This window comes from Apodemus sylvaticus, chromosome 8 (assembly GCF_947179515.1).
Source record: "Apodemus sylvaticus chromosome 8, mApoSyl1.1, whole genome shotgun sequence".
NCBI classification, from domain to species: domain Eukaryota; kingdom Metazoa; phylum Chordata; class Mammalia; order Rodentia; family Muridae; genus Apodemus; species Apodemus sylvaticus.
The window spans coordinates 24,463,668-24,485,643 of NC_067479.1; the positions used below are offsets into that span (position 1 = coordinate 24,463,668).

Sequence of the window (21,976 nt, forward strand, 5' to 3'; positions counted from 1 at the left end):
CTAACATGTGGGTGCTGGTCCTCCCAATCACTACGCCGTGTCTCCGGCCCCCTTTGGGCACCATTTTACATCTGTTCCCCCAGGGTAAACATCAGTGGCTGATTTCTAAAAGTGATTGGGTGTAGCTTGATAACGCATACAATGTTTGCAATGCTGGATTTTTAACAGCGGGCTGGTCTTCATTGCTTTTCCCTCTTTTTCTTTTTAAGCAAGAAGAGATGAGCTCCAGTCTAGAAAAAGTTAAGTTAGACTACGAAGAAGTCGGTACCTGTCAGAAGGAAGTCTTAATAGCGTGGGACAAGAAGTTGTCAAATTGCAGAACTAAAATCAGATGCGACATGGAAGATATCCACACGTCCCTTAAAGAAGGTACTCATTGTTTTCATAAGTGTTTACTGCAGGAGAGCTGTGGAGAGGTTTCTGACTCACGAAGCGAAAGCATAACACTGTTGTGTAAGTTGTTTATAAGGAAGGGAAAGCACAACACTGTGCAGATGGTGGGTCTGCCTCTACCTAGAGCTTGCTAATAGAGGAACAGAAATCGATGATGCTGATCCCATGAAGGCTTCAGAGTTTATTCTGTTGCTCCCTTATCCTTGCTGCGATTTGTTTGATGCTTGGTGTTCTTGTCTACCGTGGAAGCGATGTGTGCCTTAGTATTGCCATCATTTGATGGAAAATACTCATTTACATCTGAAAACAGTGAAAGGACTATAGGGGAGAAGCTGTTAGCATAGATGATGCTGTTAGTACACTGGAGACCACGCGCTGAAGGCGGCAGACAGCAAGGAGAGCTGTGGTGGTCCCTGTGATGTGGCTCATCTGCTGGGACTTTAATGGCTTTATTCCTAAACTCGGACTTTACATCTCTCATGTTGTAGGGGTTCCTAAAAGTCGGCGCGGGGAGATTTGGCAATTTCTAGCACTGCAATACCGCCTGAGACACAGATTGTCCAACAAACAGCAGCCTCCCGACACCTCCTACAAGGAGCTTCTGAAGCAGCTCACAGCTCAGCAGCACGCCATCCTTGTGGATTTGGGTATGTCTGCCCCACGTGTGTCATTTACAAAAGCAAAAGGCAGTGTAGTGTTGGTTGGACAGTTGGTTGGCATTGATGAAGAGGGTCTGTTGGCATAAGCTGAGCTGCTGACTGCCTTGTCTGGGTAAGTTGACTTTATATTCTGATGGAATAACTGTGAGCGGAATATTCACCCCCAAACTGATTATCTCTCTGAAATGGGAATCACTGTGAAGGTTATATTGTGGGTGCTCTCAGTTACTGAAGTTTGAACAGTTGATTTTCGCTTGTCTGTGTGTGTGTGTGTGTGTGTGTGTGTGTGTGTGTGTGTGTGTGTTTATAGTGCTGGAGATAAACCCCGAGGCCTTGTATATTCTGGGCAAATGGTGCTCCACTGATTTATTCCCTCAGTGAGGCAACTCTGTCACGATCAGTGCTGCCTTTGAAAGAGGTTAAAAGGATACAGAAATATTTAACAGGGTGCTTGAAGACCTTCAGTCATCTCTGAATACGAACTTTTATCAATCACTGTAAAAAGTAATTCAGTAGCCAAGCAAGAAGGGACCTAGGTGTGCCTAGATAACAGCAAATCAGAAAGCAGGTGGCCCTGTGGGAGGTCAGGTGGGCTGACGATGTTCTCGGTGCGGAGGAGAGACGTGGCAGCTCGTGTTATTGCTGTGTGGATGGATGGATGGATCCTTCCGATCTCTGGAGGAATTTCCAGCGACAGCATCATCCTGCAGTCTTTTAAATACTGAATTTCATATAAAAAAGAAAAACCAGCATGATTTAATTTTATTGTAATGTTTGAGATAAGGTATAGGTCAGCTTTGAATTCACCATGTAGTCAAGAGTTACCTTGGACTGAACTTTCCAATCTCCCCAATGCTAGAGATTTCTAGCACTCTGCCTGCTTTCTGCGGTGCTAGAGATGGAAGGAGCGAGGTCTCATGTATGCAAGGAGGCAAGCGCACTCTGCTAACGGAGGTTCATCCCTAGCCCCCCCAAATAGTATAATTTTAAAATTCATTTTTTCTTCTAAAGCACACTATTACATGTACTTTACTATTGTAATGTAGCTAAATAGTTGATGTTGCTATTTAACTATTTCATCTGTACTCTTGAAAGCTAATAGATACAAGTGTATCAGGTATCCAGATATTGTTTGAGTCCTTGAAGAGGCAACAGGAGTACCTCATATTTGGGGTCAGTTTTTATTAGGCATATAAAAAATTTACTGGCTAAAAACTAGTTTTTAACCTCTGTTCCTTTCTTTGAAAAACAAAGCCTCCACGGAGGAGGGCTGAACCCAATTACTACATGCTGACCCCAATAGAATCAAGATGGAAATGTTCTAGAGAGACTGGACACTGGAGTCCTTTCCTGACTGTCCCTATGACTGTGGTTGTCAGCAGGCTGCTTTGCTTCTGAGTCTGTTCCTCTGTTAATTGAGGATTAGAGTTGGCTCCTGCAGAGCTGTGGGACTGTGTTGGTCATTGGCTGATGAGACCCAAGATTGGGGGGTTGCACCTGGGATCAGTCTAGTCCCTGAAGGCAGGGAAATGGTGGGATTAGGCTACAGGGAAAGACTGGGACAAAACAGAGCCAGAATCAAGTTCCTACACACTGTAGATAACTTTTTCTTAGGAAAAGATTTGAAGCAGAAATTAGAACACTAATTTTAAAAATGCTTATTTGCCTTTTTGTGGCTAAATGTGCTCTTCCAGCCTTTTCTGGTTCTCATTTCTTCTCCTTACTCTGCAGAAATAACTTTATCAGTTCCTGGAAAGAAAAAAAAAAAGGAAAACAAAAATTACTTGTGAACATATGTGGTAGAAACCATTTTAAAATGTAAACTCTTGCAATTTCTAGTTGACCAGTGTTATCACTTTGCAAGGAAGCACACATCGCCTTTATTTTCTGGTGGTTCAGAGAAAGCCCTAAACTAGCGTAAACAGCCTTGGTGAGGAAGACCAAGCTGTGTTAGTGCTGACACCAGCTTTTCGAAGAAGCAAGATTAAGTTTGTTTGCTTGTTGGTGTATTCATGGTAATTTTCTATCCAGAGGCAAATTTTAGGCAAAAATTACTTCAAATTGTGTTTTCCTGTCCTTATTTTTCTTGGACATGTAAATATGTATGTATATATGCATATATTATATATATGTTATATATTTTGTATGCATATATGTATGTATATATGCATATATTATATACATATGTTGTATATTTTTTAAAAGTCTACATGATTTATGAAAAGAGAAATAAAGTTTATCTAAAACAGCAGAATTCCTAATTGATAGACTCTATGTAAAGCAAATTAAAACAAAGAAAAATATCCCTTGAGTGTCATATTACAAAGAAACAAACAAAATAAAAAGGTAATCTGGTCCTAGATTACCAAGATTTATCTTAAATAATGAAACCTTGCAGAATTTGATGGTCAGTAGAGTGGTCTTTGTATGAATTTAGACTTTGCCTTGATTTAAACTCAGAGTAAACCTGAGTTTTGCTCTGGGGTATGTTTTGGATCTGCCATTGAGTGAGTACATGTTTCTGTTGGATGTTCCTGTTTTGATAGAAAGCAGTGCTGCTCAGCATAAAATAGTTACCCCTGAATCAGGTGGGCAGAAAAGAGGTGATACTCTGGTGCACAGGACTTATGAGGTGCTGAGGCAGGAGGGAGGAGAGAAGAGGGTGAGGGAGAGGACAGGAGTCTCCTAGGTGGACGTTCCCAGGACACTCAGGTGGCAGAGTGCTGGGTTCCCCTGCTATTTCTTAGTGTGGCTTTTCTTTTCCCCCACAGGGAGGACTTTTCCCACACACCCTTGCTTTCTAAGTGTGGTTTTTCTTTTCCCCCACAGGGAGGACTTTTCCCACGCACCCTTACTTTTCAGTGCAGCTAGGGGCAGGACAGCTGTCCCTCTTTAACCTACTGAAAGCCTACTCTCTGCTGGACAAAGAGGTGGGCTACTGTCAGGGGATCAGCTTTGTGGCTGGAGTCCTGCTTCTGCACATGAGTGAAGAGCAAGCCTTCGAAATGCTCAAGTTCCTTATGTACGACCTGGGCTTCCGCAAGCAGTACCGACCGGATATGATGTCACTTCAGGTGAGGCAGTGGCTCTTGATGAGTCAGATGTGCAGGGGGTTCAAATCAGAAACCTCAGTACCAGACATTTCTGAATCACAGCTCAGAGTTCAAGAGATTTAGGCCCACTGCCTTAGAATCTGAACAAATATATGGGTATCTGTTAGTCGTTGTTTGATTGGAGGATTGGAGAATTTACAAAACAGTCATGTGCTTAGGAAGGCATACAGCGAGTGCCTAACAAGCTATATAACTATACCAATTCAATTCCTGTTTGGCAACTGTATATATGTATATTTGATAGGTTAAATGATGTTTTATGTTAGTTTATTTATTCTTTATAGTAGGACAGAAAACATTGGTATCATTGTAAGGAAATAAAATAACTCTTGATTTCTAGAAAACAACTTCTTTAATATTAGAGTTTCAGATAATATAAACTTTATGTGAATGGTATTTGGTTTTGGTCTACAGGCAGAAAGATTTAGTTATATATATTTGTAAAAAGTGATGTTTTTTCCATTAAATTTTTCTAATAAAAATTCATACAGCATTAGTATAGGTAAATTCTATTTATGCATTAATTATCATTATGATTCAGGAAAAATCACAGAAGAGTCCAAAATGATAATCGCTGAATTCATGTTCACAGATGAGAAACATTAAATGGGTTGTATATGTGTGTGTGTGTGTGTGTGTGTATGTAACAATAATAATTACAAAAGAGGCCATGAATCCAAGTTGAAGTGAGACATGGGACAAGTGACTGACTGAAATGATGCAAACAGGGTCCTATGCCTGAAATCCTCAATGAAAATTATTAAAATGATCATTAGAGTTACATTATTTTATTTTATTTTATTTTTTTATTCGATATATTTTTTATTTACATTTCAAATGATTTCCCCTTTTCTGCCCACCCCCACTCCCCAAAAGTCCCATAAGCCCCCTTCCCTTCCCCTGTTCTCCCATCCACCCCTTCCCACTTCCCTGTTCTGGTTTTGCCCTATACTGCTACACTGAGTCTTTCCAGAACCAGGGGCCACTCCTCCGTTCTTCTTGTACCTCATTTGATGTGTGGATTAGGTTTTGGGTATTCCAATTTTCTAGGCTAATATCCAATTATTAGTGAGTGCATACCATGATTAATCTTTTGAGACTGGGTCACCTCACTTAGTATGATGTTCTCCAGCTCCATCCATTTGTCTAAGAATTTCATGAATTCATTGGTTCTAATGGCTGAATAGTACTCCATTGTGAATATATACCACATTTTTTGCATCCATTCTTCCGTTGAGGGATACCTGGGTTCTTTCCAGCTTCTGGCTATTATAAATAGGGCTGCTATGAACATAGTAGAGCATGTATCCTTATTACATGCAGGGGAATCCTCTGGTTATATGCCCAGGAGTGGTATAGCAGGATCTTCTGGAAGTGAGGTGCCCAATTTTCTGAGGAACCAACAGACTGATTTCCAGAGTGGTTGTACCAATTTGCAACCCCACCAGCAGTGGAGGAGTGTTCCTCTTTCTCCACATCCTTACCAACACCTGCTGTCTCCTGAATTTTTAATCTTAGCCATTCTGACTGGTGTAAGGTGAAATCTCAGGATTGTTTTGATTTGCATTTCCCTAATGACTAATGATGTTGAGCATTTTTTAAGATGCTTCTCCGCCATCCGAAGTTCTTCAGGTGAAAATTCTTTGTTTAGCTCATTGTACCCCATTTTTAATAGGGTTCTTCTGGGGTCTAACTTCTTGAGTTCTTTATATATATTGGATATTAGCCCTCTATCTGATGTAGGGTTGGTGAAGATCCTTTCCCAATTTGTTGGCTGCCGAAAATACCCTTTTCTAATTTTGGAAATGCAAAGCTAATATTTTTCCTGGCAGCCTTTCTACCAGACACTAGGGATGTTGTAGGAATGCTGAACTCTGCTTTAGAAAGTGAGAAGAACACTTTTTCACTGCCTAAAGCAGGAAGCCAGTAAGGTGTGATCTCTAAGATTTCAAAAGTGGCGCCGGTCCCTGGGCGAGTGAGCTTGGCTTCCTGGAGAGGATGCATGATTTCCTGATTCACTCTGTAGTGTGGGCACGTAGGAGATGCGTCGGTGACTTTAACTGTGAACAAGGGGATAGCATCTCCTTTGCTTCATTATCTCTGTCTCATCACGTTCTGTCTCTGCTGTTTTCTGTGTTGGATGAGCAAGCCTTCTCTCTCTTCTCTCATCCACGCTTCTTCCATCTGCAGCTTTGCTGTGCTAAATGGACTGCACTTGGATTTTTGACAAATAGGGCTTTCTTATTAAAACTTACTTTGTAGGAACCTTAAATTTTCGTTATCTGCCCAAATGTCAATGGAGCAAATATTCCTTACCCCAAGCTTAGAACGCAGGGTGCAGAATATAAGATTCTTAAAGATAATGAAATGGCATTCTTCATTCAGGTCCCAACCGATCAAGAACAGGAGGTCTTTAACAGCATGCTTTCTTGTCACATATTTTACTAATTAGACTTGTTTTCAGGCTTACCAAAATACCAGTTCTTTGGTTGATGAACGCCCACCCTGTCTAGTTTCTGAACTGGAGCTGACCTAAAGGAAACGTATGATTTCTTTTTTGACACGACTTACTGAGATAATAATCTCATTACAAAACCTCCTTTTGTGTTTGCTTCCTGCCAAATTGCTCATTTTATAACCATGACGTCCTGTGGCCCTGGTTCCTTCCCTTTATGATGTGTGGAAACTTAGTTTCCAAGATTTGTCTTACAGATAAGGCTCCGGCAGAATCTGCAGTATTTGTGTACAGCACTTGGTGATTCGTTTCCCATCAGAAGTTGTCTTGTTTTTCATTCTACTTTGGAAACTGTTATTGAATTTACAACATAGTTGGTTATTAGCATGCATTTTTATTAATTTATGCTATTTTTTATAAGAAAAAGTTCTCATTCTGGAGGAGATGTTGAAAATCTGTTAGGAAACTCAGAAACAATTCCTTTCTATAGGAAGAATGATGATTCTCTTTCCACGTACGTACACCATACTGAACACATGGTAGAGCCTCTTGCTCGTGAGACTTAGTTGAATTTACACTGACATGAATTCTGAGCTAAATGTAATGACTTGGATTTGAACATCATCTTTAAAGTTAACAATAAAAATAAAAGATGAGTTATTTTACTAAATGTGTGCTATGGAAAGTTATCTATTTTATACACATGCAGATTACTACACATTTTATTTTCCTTCTTTATATGAACTGCAGATTCAGATGTACCAGCTGTCCAGACTCCTCCATGACTACCACCGAGAACTCTACAATCATCTTGAGGAAAATGAGATCAGCCCCAGTCTGTATGCTGCACCCTGGTTCCTCACACTCTTTGCCTCCCAGTTTCCCTTGGGATTCGTAGCCAGAGTTTTTGGTAAGAGATGCCTGTGTTCAAGAGGTATTCAGTGCACTGTCAATGAACTTCCATGGGGTTGGCAGAGTTCTAAGTAAAATTCAAATGCGGTGGAAATAATTGGGTTCCTATGAACTTCCTGGGTGTATTTGTCTGGAAAGTATAGAAAACACAGTTCTCAAAGCTGATTGGGGCAGACTCGGTATAGTTTTCTAAATTTTTATTTTTCTGTTTTTTTCCTCTTTCTCTCATCTTCAACTTAAAATCAAAGTTCAGAACAAGTAACCCCACGGCTGTGCTATGAGTTCTAATGGCATGTCTGCTGTTCACATGTAGCTCTTCCTGTCTTATTGCTGACATGGTTACCTTTTGTGACATTAAAACAGCCATAGCTAATCCTTAAGGTCATGGCCAAGAGAGAAATCACTGAGTTCAGACAGGTACATCACTGGGTAGCTATTGGCATTGGAAAAAAGAGTATGGTATGGTTTATGCACTCTCTGGGGGCCCTTACATCTATCCATAAGTCTTAATACGGTTCATCAGAGTATAATTTAAAAAACAAAAAGCACAAGGCTGAGTGCGGTTATGCATACCTACAGTCTCAGCCCTTTGGGAAGGCTAAGACAGTAGGGTTATGAGTCTGAGCACGTGTGAGCTAAGTAATAAACCCCCATCTGTCTTAGTTATGATTTCTGTGGCTGTGATAAAACACCATGACCAGAGGCAGCTTGAGAAGGGAAGGGTTTAATTTCAGTTTGCAGTTACACACCATGGTCTGTCACCAAGGGAAGTCAAGACAGGAACTAGATGTGAAGGGAATGGGAAAGTGTTGATTGCTGGCTTGCTCCTCATGGTTCCTCAAACCATGATCTCCCTTTTCCCCCAATGCCAACACTGTGGTCAGAGCAAGGTAACTACCCAGGAACTGCTTTCTTCCAACACCCAGCTTGGACTTGGCACCATCCACTGTGAGCTGGGCCCTCTCACCTAAATCATCAGTGTTAGGAAGGTGCACCCCAGACTTGTCTACAGACAGTCTTATGGAGAATCTCTCTCAGTTGAGGTTCTCTCTTCCGTTTGTGTCAAGTTGACATAAAACTAACCATCAGGGAGTGAATCTAAAATCAGAAAAGGAAAGGAAGACATTAGCAACTATTGTTCTCTAGAAATTTGTTCGGTGATGTTGGCTGGGACCTCAGTAGCCTGGAGAGGGCTCCTACAGCTGCTGGGTTCTGCACATCTGTCTAGGGACCATGACAGAGAACTCAGTATTGATGTACCACTCACTGTGTTAGGTTGAAGCTTTGTAATTTTTTTGGGTCAAATTTTAAATGTTCTCTATTTTTAAGTCATTAAACTATTCTTTAAAGGTGATTAGTATAAAACCCAGAAAAAAAAATAGAGATGATACTGAATAGGAAAATGTTAGGAGACATTTGAGCTAGAAAAATGTTAGGAGACATTTGAGTTTCGAGCATGTATGTGCCTTATGCATGCATATACTACATTGTGGATTATGGCATACTTCCTTAATGGGAGGATAATACAGTCTTCTGTCAAAGTTTGAGCTGAAATGTAATATCCAGTTGCACTGCATAAGCTAGCAGTCCATGGATGTGTCTTACTTGTTGGATTCATACCGCTTCTGTCCAGTGGAGTTTTCTTGAGTGTTTTGGATCTTGCAGTGGGTTTTCTAAGAATCCTTTTAGATGTGTTTGTGTCCTTGTAAGTGATGAATCTTTCACTGTCTGTGGACTCTCAAGGTCAGGGTTCACCACACCTATGTCCCTTCCCTATCAATCTGTTCCCTGTAACTGGCAGGTACTCTACTGAACAGTCGCTCCATCTATTGGTTTGTATTATTGATGAGTGATTCACACATGGTGTCAGAATTTTTCAAACAAAACTTCCCTGCATGTCTTTCAGAATGACTGCATGCTTCTGTTGTGATCCAACTGACCTTAGAATTAGCATGGATTTCTTTACTCACATCTGGTTTAGGGTGTGTGTGTGTGTGTGTGTATGTATTCTCAAAGATCTATATCTATATATCTATATATGAGAATCTCATACAATGAATGGTGATCATATTTACCACCCATTTCCTCTTAGATTTAACCCCACCTCCCTACTCATCCAACTTTGTATTCTCTCTCTTTCCTTCTTCCTTCCTTCCTTCCTTCCTTCCTTCCTTCCTTCCTTCCTTCCTTCCTTCCTTCCTTCCTTCCTTCCTTCCTTCCTTCCTTCCTTCCTTCCTTCCTATAAACCATCAAGCCAATTAGTGCTGCCCCAATACTTTGGGTTACCCTGGAAAGTGCTTTATTGCCTCCCTCCTCGGCTAGGGTAGGACTTTGTTCCCAGTCCCATTCTTCATGGTGGGACTTTGTCTGGCTTGAGCTTGCACAGGTCTTGAGGATGCTAAAGTTTTTCTACTTTCTACTGTCTTAGAATTCAAATTTCTACTTGAATGTAAATTTAGTTACATATTAACTGGCTCATTTACTTTTTGATTATGAGAATATGAGTAGTCTAGTTGACTAGATCAATTGTTATGTTCTGTTGTAGAAAAAAAAAACCCAAATGTTAGTTGAATAAATATGTTTGAACTTTATCTTGAATCCATAAACTTACCATTATACCTGTAAATAATATATAGTTATACAGATTTGTAATATCTCCTTTGTCCTTGATAAAGAAGGAAAGACAGCATCCTGTTATTTTGCTTCAGTCATATTAAGTTTGTTTTTAAAAATAAAAATTGATTTTGACTAGTTTCTTTCTACAACATGTTTTCTAGTTCTATTGCTGTGATTAAAACATACTTTTAGAACAAAGGATGTACTCTTTGCAAAAATAGACACACCGTTTTGATTGTGAAACTTTTGTCTCTTGTAGATATTATTTTTCTTCAAGGAACTGAGGTTATATTTAAGGTTGCTCTCAGCTTACTGAGCAGCCAGGAAGCACTTATAATGGAGTGTGAAAGCTTTGAAAATATTGTTGAATTTCTCAAAAATACATTACCTGATATGAATACCACTGAAATGGAAAAAATTATTACCCAGGTATGATGTAAATGATCCAATAAGTACTGAATGCTTTTACATAAAAATGTAGTTTTTGTAACATCGATTTTTTTCAAGGTTTTTTTTAATCAGGAACATTTATTTAGAAATGAGACAATTATGAAATTTTAGCATTGTAACAGTCTGCTTATGCATAGAAAATATAGTATAGTGTTTTTTTAAAAATCAAATCATCATTATTATTTGTTTTGTTTTTTTATTAGATATTTTCTTTATTTACATTTCAAATGTTATCCCCTTTCCTGGTTTCCCCCTGAATCTTTCTATCCCCTCCCTCTTCCTCTGCTTCTATAAGGGAGGTCAAAGGGATACAAATTGAAAAGGAGGAAGTCAAAATATCACTATTTGCAGACGATATGATAGTCTACTTAAGTGACCCTAGAAATTCCACCAGAGAACTCCTAAAGCTGAGAAACAACTTCAGCAAAGTGACTGGATATAAAATTAGCTCAAACAAATCAGTAGCCTTTCTGTATTCAAAGGATAAACAGGCTGAGCAAGAAATTAGGGAACCAACACCCTTTGCAATAGTCACAAATAATATAAAATACCTTGGTGTGACTCTAACCAAGCAAGTGAAAGCTCTGTATGACAAGAACTTCAAGTCTCTGAAGAAAGAAATCAAAGATCTCAGAAGATGGAAAGATATCCCATGCTCATGGATTGGCAGGATTAATATAGTAAAAATGGCTATTTAAAGTGGGAAAAATCCTTAAAAGCATGGCACAAGGGAAAATTCCCTGAACAGATCATCAATGGATTCTGCTCTAAGATCAAGAATTGACAAATTGGACCTCATAAAATTGCAAAGCTTCTGTAAGTCAAACGACACTTGTCAATAGGACAAAATGGCAACCAATAGATTGGGAAAAGATCTTTACCAAAGATCCCCATCAAAATTCCAACTTAATTTTTCATAGAGTTAGAAAGAACAATTCTCAAATTCATTTAGCATAATAAAAAACTCAGGATAGTGAAAATTATTTGCTACAATGAAAGGACTTCTGGGGGAATCACTATCCCTGACTTCAAGCTATATTACAGGGCCATAGTGATAAAAAACAATACACTATTGGTACAGACACAGGCGGGTAGATCAATGAAATAGAATTGAAACCCAGAAATGAATCCACACACCTATGGTCACTTGATCTTTGACAAAAGAGCTAAAACAATCCAGTGGAAAAAAGACAGCATTTTTATCAAATGGTGCTGGTTCAACTGGCAGTCAACATGTAGTCAATTTGTAGTCAAGAATACAAATTGATCCATTCTTATTTCCCTGTACAAAGTTCAAGTCCAAGTAGATCAAGGACCTTGTCATAAAACGAGATACACTGAATCTAATAGAAGAGAAAGTGGGAAAAATCCTTAAAAGCATGGCACAAGGGAAAATTCCCTGAACAGATCATCAATGGATTCTGCTCTAAGATCAAGAATTGACAAATTGGACCTCATAAAATTGCAAAGCTTCTGTAAGTCAAACGACACTTGTCAATAGGACAAAATGGCAACCAATAGATTGGGAAAAGATCTTTACCAATCTCACATCCAATACAAGGCTAATATCCAGTATATACAAAGAACTCAAGAAATTATACTCTAGAGAATCTAATAATCCTATTAAAAATGGGGTACAGAGCTAAATAAAAAATTCTCAAGTGAGAAAACTTGGCTGAGAAGCACTTAAAGAAATGTTCAACATCTTTAGTCATCAGGGAAATGCAAATCAAAACAGCTCTGAGATTCTACCATACACCAGTCAGAACGGCTAAGATCAAAGACTCAGGTGACAGTAGGTGCTGGTGAGGATGTGGAGAAAGAGGAATATCCTCTATTGCTGGTGGGATTGTAAATTGGTACAAACAATCTGGAAATCTGCTTATTGGTTTCTAAGAAAATTGGACCTAGTATTACTTGAGGACCCAGCTATACTACTCCTGGGCATATACCCTAAAGATGCCCCAGCATATAACAAGGATACATGCTCCATTATGTTCATAGCAGCCTTATTTATAATAGCCAGAAGCTGGAAAGAACCAAGATGTCCTTCAACAGAGGAACCGATATGGAAAGCATGGTAATTTTACACAATGGTGTATTACTCAGCTATTAAAAACAATGAATTCATGAAATTTTTAGGCAAATGGATGGAACTAGAAAATATCATCCTGAGTAAGGTAACCCAATCACAAAAGAACACACATGGTATGCACTCACTGATAAGTGGATATTAGCCCAAGAGCTCAGAATATCAAAGATACACTTAACAGACCACATGAAGTTTAAGAAGAAAGACTAAAATGTGGATGCTTTGGTCTGTCTTAGAAGGGTGAACAAAATACTCACGGGAAGAAATACAGAGACAAAGTGTGGAGTAGAGACTGAAGGAAAGGCCAACCAGAGACTGTCCCATCTGGGGATCCATCCCATATACAGTGACCAAACCCAGACACTATTGTGGATGCCAACAAATGCTTGCTGACAGCAGTCTGATACAGATGTCTCCTGAGAGGCTCTGCCAGAGCCTGACAAACACAGAGGCAGATGCTCACAGCCAACCATTGGACTGAGCATGGGTTCCTCAATGGAGGAGTTAGAGAGAGTACTGAAGGAGCTGAAGGGGTTTGCAATCCCACAGGAAAAGCAACAATATCAACTAACCAGACCCTGCAGAGCTCCCAGGGACTTAACCACCAACCAAAGAGTACACATGGAGGGACCCATGGCTCCAGCTACATATGTAGCAGAAGATGGTCTTGTTGGACATCAATGAGATGGGAGGCCATCGGTCCTGTGAAGACTCGATGCCCCAGTGTAGGGGAATGATAGGACAGAAGTCCTAGGCATTGTGGTTTTTTTTTTTTTTTTTGAATCCTTTTCATTTAAACCAATGCTAAAACCCAGATTATAGCTTGAAGAGTCAAGATGACTCTTCAGTCGAAGTAGTTGAGATCAACAGGGTTTTGAGATGGATATTTCCACATAGTCCCATGCCTATGAGGTAGAATATCACGTGCTGCAGAGTGAGCTTCTGAAATCTTCGTATGCCCATGAGAATAATGAATCTCTGAAGAAGCTGGAGAGAACCAAATTAAATGAAGTTCACTAGGTTTTTCAATGTCACTAATTCCTTCAGAATTTATAAGAAGGGCCAGGCCTGTGACCCCAGCTACTTGGGAAGCAGAGGCTATGCAATCCCAAGTTCAAGGCTGCCCTGGTGATGTCGCTCAGTGATTGAATGTTTATCCAGCATGCGCAAAGCCCTGCATTTCATTCTTAGCACCATTTAACATAACCAATATTCAGATTATCATGTGCGTAAATACTAGTAGTTTCTAATTATTAAAATATTTTTAACAATTAGTCTCAAACCCAGGCTGTCCTTGAACTTGCTTTTTCCTCCCACTCCTGTCTCTCAAGTGCTGGGCTTGCACGAATATACTCCTATATACTACTGGATGACATAACTTGTATCATTATCAAGAAGTTATGCATTTTGGAGATTTGAAATCAAATATATCCTGATTTTTAAAAAAAAGTTTTTGTGGGGGAAACAACAAACCAAAATAATGAAGTTAAAGAGGGAGTTTTCTGACTTCCAAGATCCTAGTAGGATTTGAACTGATTAACCATGGAATCTGGTTACCAAAGGGGCTACCAAAGGACAGCAGATGAGTCATGCCTTCATTAAGACCTTTCTGCTCCATTAATGCATACAGTCAAAATACTCCTATGGAACTTTGCTTAGTAGGCAGCAGAGGTTATCTCCAGCACATAATCATTGCTCAACAACAAATGCTGATGTGGTACTCTACATTTCAGGAGCCAGCTGTTAGATTCCAGTCATCTTGGTTACAATATATCCTGGATCATGTTAGTTTATTTCTGTAACTTGGTCTGATTCTCAGGATGTTTTATTTGCATATAAATATGCTCTGCACTGTTTGAGCCTATTTCATCTGTCCGTGTGTGGATAGCCAGGCCTATTTCCCCCTTTGGAGTGTTTGAATGTTTCCCTTAGTGCTGGGAAGTAAACATTAAATCTACCCTTATGGTGTCGATACCAAAGGCCAGACTAACCAACCTGTGGTGTTTCAACAGGTGTTTGAGATGGATATTTCCAAACAGTTACATGCCTATGAGGTAGAATATCATGTGCTGCAGGATGAGCTTCTGGAATCTTCGTATGCCTGTGAGGATAGTGAGTCTCTGGAGAAGCTGGAAAGAGCCAACAACCAATTGAAAAGACAGAACATGGACCTCTTAGAAAAACTCCAGGTACAGAAATAAAGATCAGAACACTGATCTGTGTGCTGCCCTGCATGCATGGAACTGCTCGGAATGATTGTGTTATGTATGTGGGCTGAAGATGAAGGGCTTAGGGATCTCATTAGTTTCATGTGTGTGTGTGTGGGAGGGGGGTGTCTTCAAATATACTTAAGAGTGTATCACTTGGGAGAGAAAAATGCTAATTTAATTCAAGGCAGAATTTGGGTTCATCTTATTGGATGTTATGTTATTTAGATAAGTTTAGCAGGAGAAGAATCAAATCTGAGGAGTTGGGCATGTGGCTGTGTGAGCTTGGGCTGGAGTCTGAGGTCGGAGCAGTGATTGAGGAGAGCCTCTGCTTATTCAGAGGCTGTGGCAGTGTGGAGTTAGCTTAGTATCAGGTCCGATACTAGGGAGAGAACAGGTGGAGAACAGAGGGTGGCAGATTGTCTTTGTTGTCTAAGAACACAGTTGTATATGTCCCTCTTTAGAAGGAAACATTTCAAAAGTATTTGAGCCTCACATTTGAAAGAACGATATAAACCAAAGGAATAGGGTAGAATAAGAAGGGAGCGGGGCAGGATTTGTGAAAATCTGTTTAGGATTGATGACATTTGTCTAGAATAAAACAGAAATGGAAAGATGTTTCTGGGAGAGTTGAAAGTGAACACGTGGCAAATATCCCTGCCACTCAGGGATGCACAATTACTCCAGTCCCGAGTCATTTATAAACACACAAAAATATAACAAACTATCTACAAGGTAATGTTCTGTCCTCGAAGTAGTGATAGGAGCTCTGGATCCATGTTCTGTGGGAGAGGAAGTGAGCAGGTATATTGCTCTCTGAAGTCCCCAAGGCTGGATCACATACAGAGCAAAGAGGCTGATTTAATCCACAGTTCCGGAGGCTGAAACAGCGAGCGTCCTGCTCACTCCGGCAAAGGCCCTTGGCTATGTCACATGGAAATGGTGTGATAGTGGGAGCAGGCGATAGAAGGAGACTTGTCACAGTGAGGAAGGAATCCAGGGACAGGGAAGGCCGGTTTTTCTCTTTGGGAAAAACCATTACAAGAACTAAGAAGGGTCTTAGGAAAAGTTCCTCAATGGCATGCAAGGGGACCCTCTTCAGGGATCTCTGAAAGAGGCTACCAGTGTGTAGCATCATCACTTGGTAACAAATTCCAAGGTGTAACAGCAACAGCCTTCTAACAGACGCAGGGGTGGGCATAGCCACACCAAAGCCATATAGTAGCAAGAGCTGAACCTCCCGGGGAAGAACTTTAAAAAAAAATCATTTCTGAGGAACTGCCAGACTGATTTCCAGAGTGGTTGTACCAGCTTGCAATCCCACCAGCAGTGGAGGAGTGTTCCTCTTTTGTGATCCATCCCATATACAGTTACAAAACCCAGACACTATCATTGATGCCCACAAGTACTTGCTGACTGGAGCTGGATATAGCTGTCACCTGGGAGGCTCTGCTAATGCATGACAAATACAGAGAGGGACACTCTCAGCCAGCCATTGAACTGAGCACAGGGTCCCCAGTGGAGGAGCTAGAGAAAGGACCCAAGGAGCTGAAGGGGTTTGCAGCACCATAGGAGGAACAAGGATATGAGCCACCCAGTACTCCCAGAGCTCCCAGAGACAAAAACATCAATCAGATAGTACACATGGTGTTACCCATGGCTCCAGATACATAGGCAGCCTTGTTGGACATCAAAGGGAGGAGAGGCCCCTGGTCCTGGAAAGGCTCGATGCAGCAGTGTAGGGGAATTCCAGGGCAGGGAAGTGGGACGGGGTTGATTGGGAAACAGAGGGAGGGGAGATGGCTTTCAGGGAGGGGGGAGCCAGGAAAGGGGAAATGTAAATAAAGAATATATCTAATAAAAACATAAATGTAAGCATGTTAAAAATGTTTATTTCTATTAAACAGTAAGCCAATGTGATTTATTCACACACACATAAAAATAGTTGCTGCACTGTTCCTTAGTACTCGACTATTTCAGTATCCACTGAGGGTTTTCTTACTGAGGCATTTGCGTCCATTTTCCATGGGCCATGGTCCTTAGTTGCTGCAGACTTTCTATTGAGAGCCTCAGGTAGTCAACGTCACGTTTCTCAATCAGTAGAAATGAGAGGAGGTCTAAGCTTATCTAGAGAAATCTACCGGGAGCTCTTCGGGTTGCCGAAGGTTCTAGCCTCAGAAGGGATTCAGGAGTTTCCCAGCATCCAGCTTGGTTCTTCTGGGAAGGTAGTTTTCAAAGAGTGAGATTGTGCAGAACTACCAATCACCTGGATCCCTTCGTAAAGCTTTGCCTCACCGTGGTACTCATACTATAGTGGATGCTGCTGCATTGGTCCCAGGTCAGAATCAGCTCCATGCTGCTTAGATTGGAATCTATCAAAACTATCCTCAAAACCAACTCACATAGAAAAAAGTAGTCAAGAGTTGCCGTATTCTGTCTTTAATCAGACTGGATGGATGGGGACTCAAGTGGGTGTGGGTGAGGACTGGGGTGTTGTCACAGTATGGCTTTACTGTTGTCATTAGTGAGAGGAGATAAGTCAGTCACGTGAGTGTAATATATGCACACATATATGCCTGTACAATATGTCTATTAAACATACACATTTATCTATAATCCATACTTAATACGTTGCTAGGATTTGAATCCTGAATCGTTTAAATGACAGAAAAGTATAGTTACATCTTCTGCTTCCAATACCTGGATTTTTGGGCACTCTTTAGAGAAATCACAAAATCCCCACAAAACTCCATTTCAGAGGACATTTTTATATACTGAAATACACTTGAAAAAAATGTATGCATTTTTCTCACTGTTTGTTTGTTCCCATGATATTCTGTTAACTAATGTGATATAATTACCTAATAACAAATATAAGACATGGCTGTTACTGTTATAAGGAATCAGACTCCTCAGATATTTAATTTAGAGGATTTTTTTTTCTTGACAAACAGGTGGCTCATACTAAAATTCAGGCCTTGGAATCCAACCTAGAAACTCTTTTGACCAGAGAAACCAAAATGAAAGCTCTAATCCGGACCCTGGAACAAGATAAGATGACTTATCAAAAGACAGTGGAGCAAATCCGGAAGCTGCTACCAGCAGACGCGCTGGCCAACTGTGAACTGCTGTTGAGAGACCTAACCCACCCAACAAATGACAAAGCCAAGCCAGGAAATAAGCCATAATTTCAGACATGGCCTTAGCAGACAGCGTCCTTAAAATTCCTGGAAAAAGGACCCTGTGTAAGGTCGACCAGAAAGCTGGTAGGACAGCTACTACTGGTGGTGAGATCATCAGTAGGCGACATAGCTCTCCTCAGAGCACTCCCCTCTTAAGCCATCGTGGATATCCAGACTGTATTTCTTCTGCCGCTGTGTACATCACTATGTATAACTGGACATAAAGATCCATGCTTTAAAATCAAACAGTAGGTGTGTATTCCGAGCAATTTTTCTTTTTCAGTCAGAACTTCATGAAATTCAATCAAAGGGGAGTTCAAATGAGATTCTCCTTGGATACACATGAAATCTTTTGGTTTTCTAGTGAAACAAATCTAGAACATCTTTGTATATTAAAATATACTTGAACAACGACAACAACAACAAAATGAATGTATTTTCCCTTCCCCCAAAGACTAGCATGCTTCACTCAGAGTGGTAGGCAGACACATTTCTTTAGCTATGTGCCTGTGTCTATAAGGGACATGACTGGCTTCTAGTTTCACTCCTGTGAGTCTCCTTGGAAGGTGGGGCTCTTCTGCCCTGTCTGCTGTGTGACAACCAGCACGTCTAACCTTCGAGGATCTTGAGTCTGGTTAGGCCTTGCTTTAGACACACATAGGAAGAAAGCAGGACACTGTGGCTGAGTTAACCCCCCTCAGGGTGAAGAGGACTGTTGCTAATTTTCTAGCAGAGTAGACCAGCATTGATATTCAAACCGAAAATACCAGGCCTTCAACACACTGTTAAGCTCCTGAATTGCCTAGGTAGCTTTTTGCCATTTTATTTAAGTGACTTCTGTAGCGGTAAATCAATTGCTTGGTGCTGTATGTACCAAGTGAGAGGGTTTGCTAGTTTCTCACAAAATTACGGGAGCAGACTATGCAGTTCCTGAGACTTTTGGCTTTAGAATAGGGAAATAAAATTAGGATTTCCCGAAAACGATAGACCATGTCCAGTCGCTTTTCTATTTTTTTTTTCTCAATGACAGAACACATTTTTAATCATCTCCCCCTTTTCATGTGAAAATTTAGAACTGTGAAATATTTAGGAACCAACCATGTAGAGCACACAGGAAGGGACGGAACCGTCTCTGACCCAGGGAAAACCTACAATTCTGTGTTCGGACTCCTGGCTTCTTCTGTGTACAGATAGGTCACTGGAGAATGTTCATGCAAGCTGAGTGGGTAGGCAGCAAGTCATTTTCCCAGGACGTCTTCAGTCCGTGCTGCAGAGACGATTTTACAATAGTGCCTCTCAACACTGATGCAGCATTTTTTTATTTTTTATTTTCTATTTTTTGCCTTTGTCAACAGTGTTTACTGTCGCTGCCGCTGCTCTTTCAGCTCTTGTCTTTTTGCAGATGGGTTACTTGGGGGTGATTTTTCTCGAAGAGAGTTTATTATACACAAGATGAAGGTTTATCATAGTGCTTAGGAGTCAAGATGTAATGTTTCCCAAGACACTGAAGTGGGGATGCCAAGCATCTAGGCTGTACCCCACTTGGATGTCACAAGTCCCACAGGGTCAGAGTATCCTTGGATCTAGTGGGTTTTCTCCTAAAAAAGTCTTATTAGTTAGGAGAGTTGATGTACCCTCAGTCGAGCCATTAGCTGATCAGTTGCTTGGATCTTCTGAAAATGCCTTCATTTGTAGAATCCTCATTCTCCTACCAGGACAAAGAGGGGTTCAGTGTTACTGTCTGGTGGCTGAAACTGCCTTGTGGGTGTGATGCACAGGTGGTGACTGAGGCATCCCGATGTCGGGGGAGGAAATCTGTTCTTCCCATTTCTCCACTAAAAGTAAACTATGTTCTGGATGTTGGGAATCAGCAGTATGGATCGTTTATGGTATTCAGTGATTAAGACAATGGATATGGTATTTTCTTGTGAAAATGATTTTCCTTTCTCATTGGTGATTTTTTTTTTTTAAAAAAATGTTACACCTGTTTTGCTTTGTAATTTTACATCTTCGGGTTCATGTAACGTCTAGAGTCATTTCCAATAAATATGTTGCTGCCATTTCCTGAGCTTTTTTGCTGTTGTTGTTTCTTGAGGGGCGGGGTAGGCCATAAACAATTGCTTATAGACTTGAAAACAAAGGCTGCATGGGGTGGATTGATACGACCTAAGCTTGAAAATGCCTAACAGTCTCATGTGAACAAACCAGGATTACAAAGATAATTTAAGACAATTATGGGAATAGATTGTTACCAATTTTCAATTTCTTTCCTAATGAAGCCTTTACTCCTGACTGGAGAAAGAGAAGGGAGACTGAGCTGAAGGACTACACCTCTTTTCTCCCTGGATCCTGCCCCCTTCCCCTCCAACTCTTCCTTATTCCTTCCTTCTCCTCTTTCCCACTTTCCCCAGTGCTATGGATGGAAGCTAAAATCTCATACACCCTAAGCTCGATCACTGAACTCATCTTTAACTGTATCACTTTGATTTTTTTATGTCTATCTTGTCGATAGAATAGAAGGAGTATATAAAATTGCAGAGTTTTCCTATTAGCTTTGTTTCCAAATAATTAGGAATTAAGGAGCTTACCGAGAGATACAATATGAATATGCTCCTACCCAATATTTCTTTTAAATTGTCCTTAAGGATGTTTGTAATCTTCTAAGTGGATCCTAAATCTTATTGCTAATGTTATCATTTAGTATTTTGGTATTTTTTTCCTTGTATATAGTAAAAAGGTGGGGAAGGATGCAGTGTGGTCCTTTGTAAAATTTATATATGTATATATGTGTGTGTGTGTGTGTGTGTGTGTGCATGTCTAATTGTCTCTATGTTGTTACCAATGCATGCAGTGTCAAAAGAGGGCATCCAGTGTTCTGGAGCTGAAGTTATAAGCAGTTGTAAGATGCCTGATGTGGGTGCTGGAAACCAAACCTGGGTCCTCTGTAAGAGCCCCTCAGTCCCAGACCCCAGGATAGTCTTAGAGGCCTAGTCTTGTAATATCCACACTGGCTCACCACTTTTGTTGTTATTCTTTTCCTTACACTGATAGCTTATGATAAGGAATTTATTATCTCATAGTATATGCCATTTTGCCCTCTACCATAACATGACATGCTCAAAAGAGTGACATGAACAGGAACAGCTATGGATGTGAGGTCAAAGGTTAGATATGAATTTTGGTGTCACCACTGGTGTGTATGCACTCAGAAAGCAGGTCTCGTCAGCTAGTTCAAAGCTGACTCCAACAAAGAGAACTCATAGCCCTTGTCCTCAGAGATTTCTGGTCTAGATAGAAGGAAGGGGTTGATGGGAAAACAAGAGATGGCACACTGTTGGATGCAAAGAATTAAGAGTCACTGAGGTCAGCTGGGGCAGAAGAGGTTGGGCAGCTCCAGGAGTGGGTGTGACAAGTGTCTGGAAGAAGAGCACGTTGGTGGGAGTCTCAAAGTGCCAACTGAATTTTCCTAGGTGGTGTAGGGCAACAGATGAAGAGAGGATACTTTGTAAGTCATACTTAGCCAAATGAGCACAGTCCCTTATGGTTGTGGTCAGAGATGGGCCTTCACAGGCAAGGAAAGAACTCTCGAAGGCCTCTGTGGACCTTTGAAAGGCTTAGTTCTTCCTCCAGAGCAGTCAGAAAGAGGAATTTCCACTAACCTGTGAAGAAGCAGGATTGCTCTAACCCATGTAGATACTTGAACAGGAACTAAGGAGTAGGAAAATGCAATCAAAACCCAACTTGAAAATGTGAAACTTAGATCTAAGACAGCAGAGTCTGGGGATATCAGTTTACAAGTGCATCTTTAATGTAGATAACTACTGAATCCTGCTAGCCTTGTCTAAACAGACTGGCCATCTTCCCATCCTTAAAGCAAATACCTAAGTCCACATCCTT

The 21,976-nt window shown here is 40.6% G+C and overlaps 1 protein-coding gene across 1 annotated transcript in view; it reads left to right on the plus strand.

The window, feature by feature from the left end:
- The window catches only part of Tbc1d4 (TBC1 domain family member 4), a 187,852-nt gene extending 167,705 nt beyond the window's left edge, over positions 1–20,147 (plus strand). Inside the window, 8 exon segments of the mRNA XM_052190783.1 lie at positions 210–235; positions 237–369; positions 882–1,040; positions 3,882–4,126; positions 7,371–7,530; positions 10,408–10,577; positions 14,703–14,879; positions 17,852–20,147. Coding sequence (XP_052046743.1) covers positions 210–235; positions 237–369; positions 882–1,040; positions 3,882–4,126; positions 7,371–7,530; positions 10,408–10,577; positions 14,703–14,879; positions 17,852–18,085 — 1,304 coding nt within the window. The 3' untranslated portion in view covers positions 18,086–20,147.
- The last annotated feature ends 1,829 nt before the right edge of the window (positions 20,148–21,976 follow it).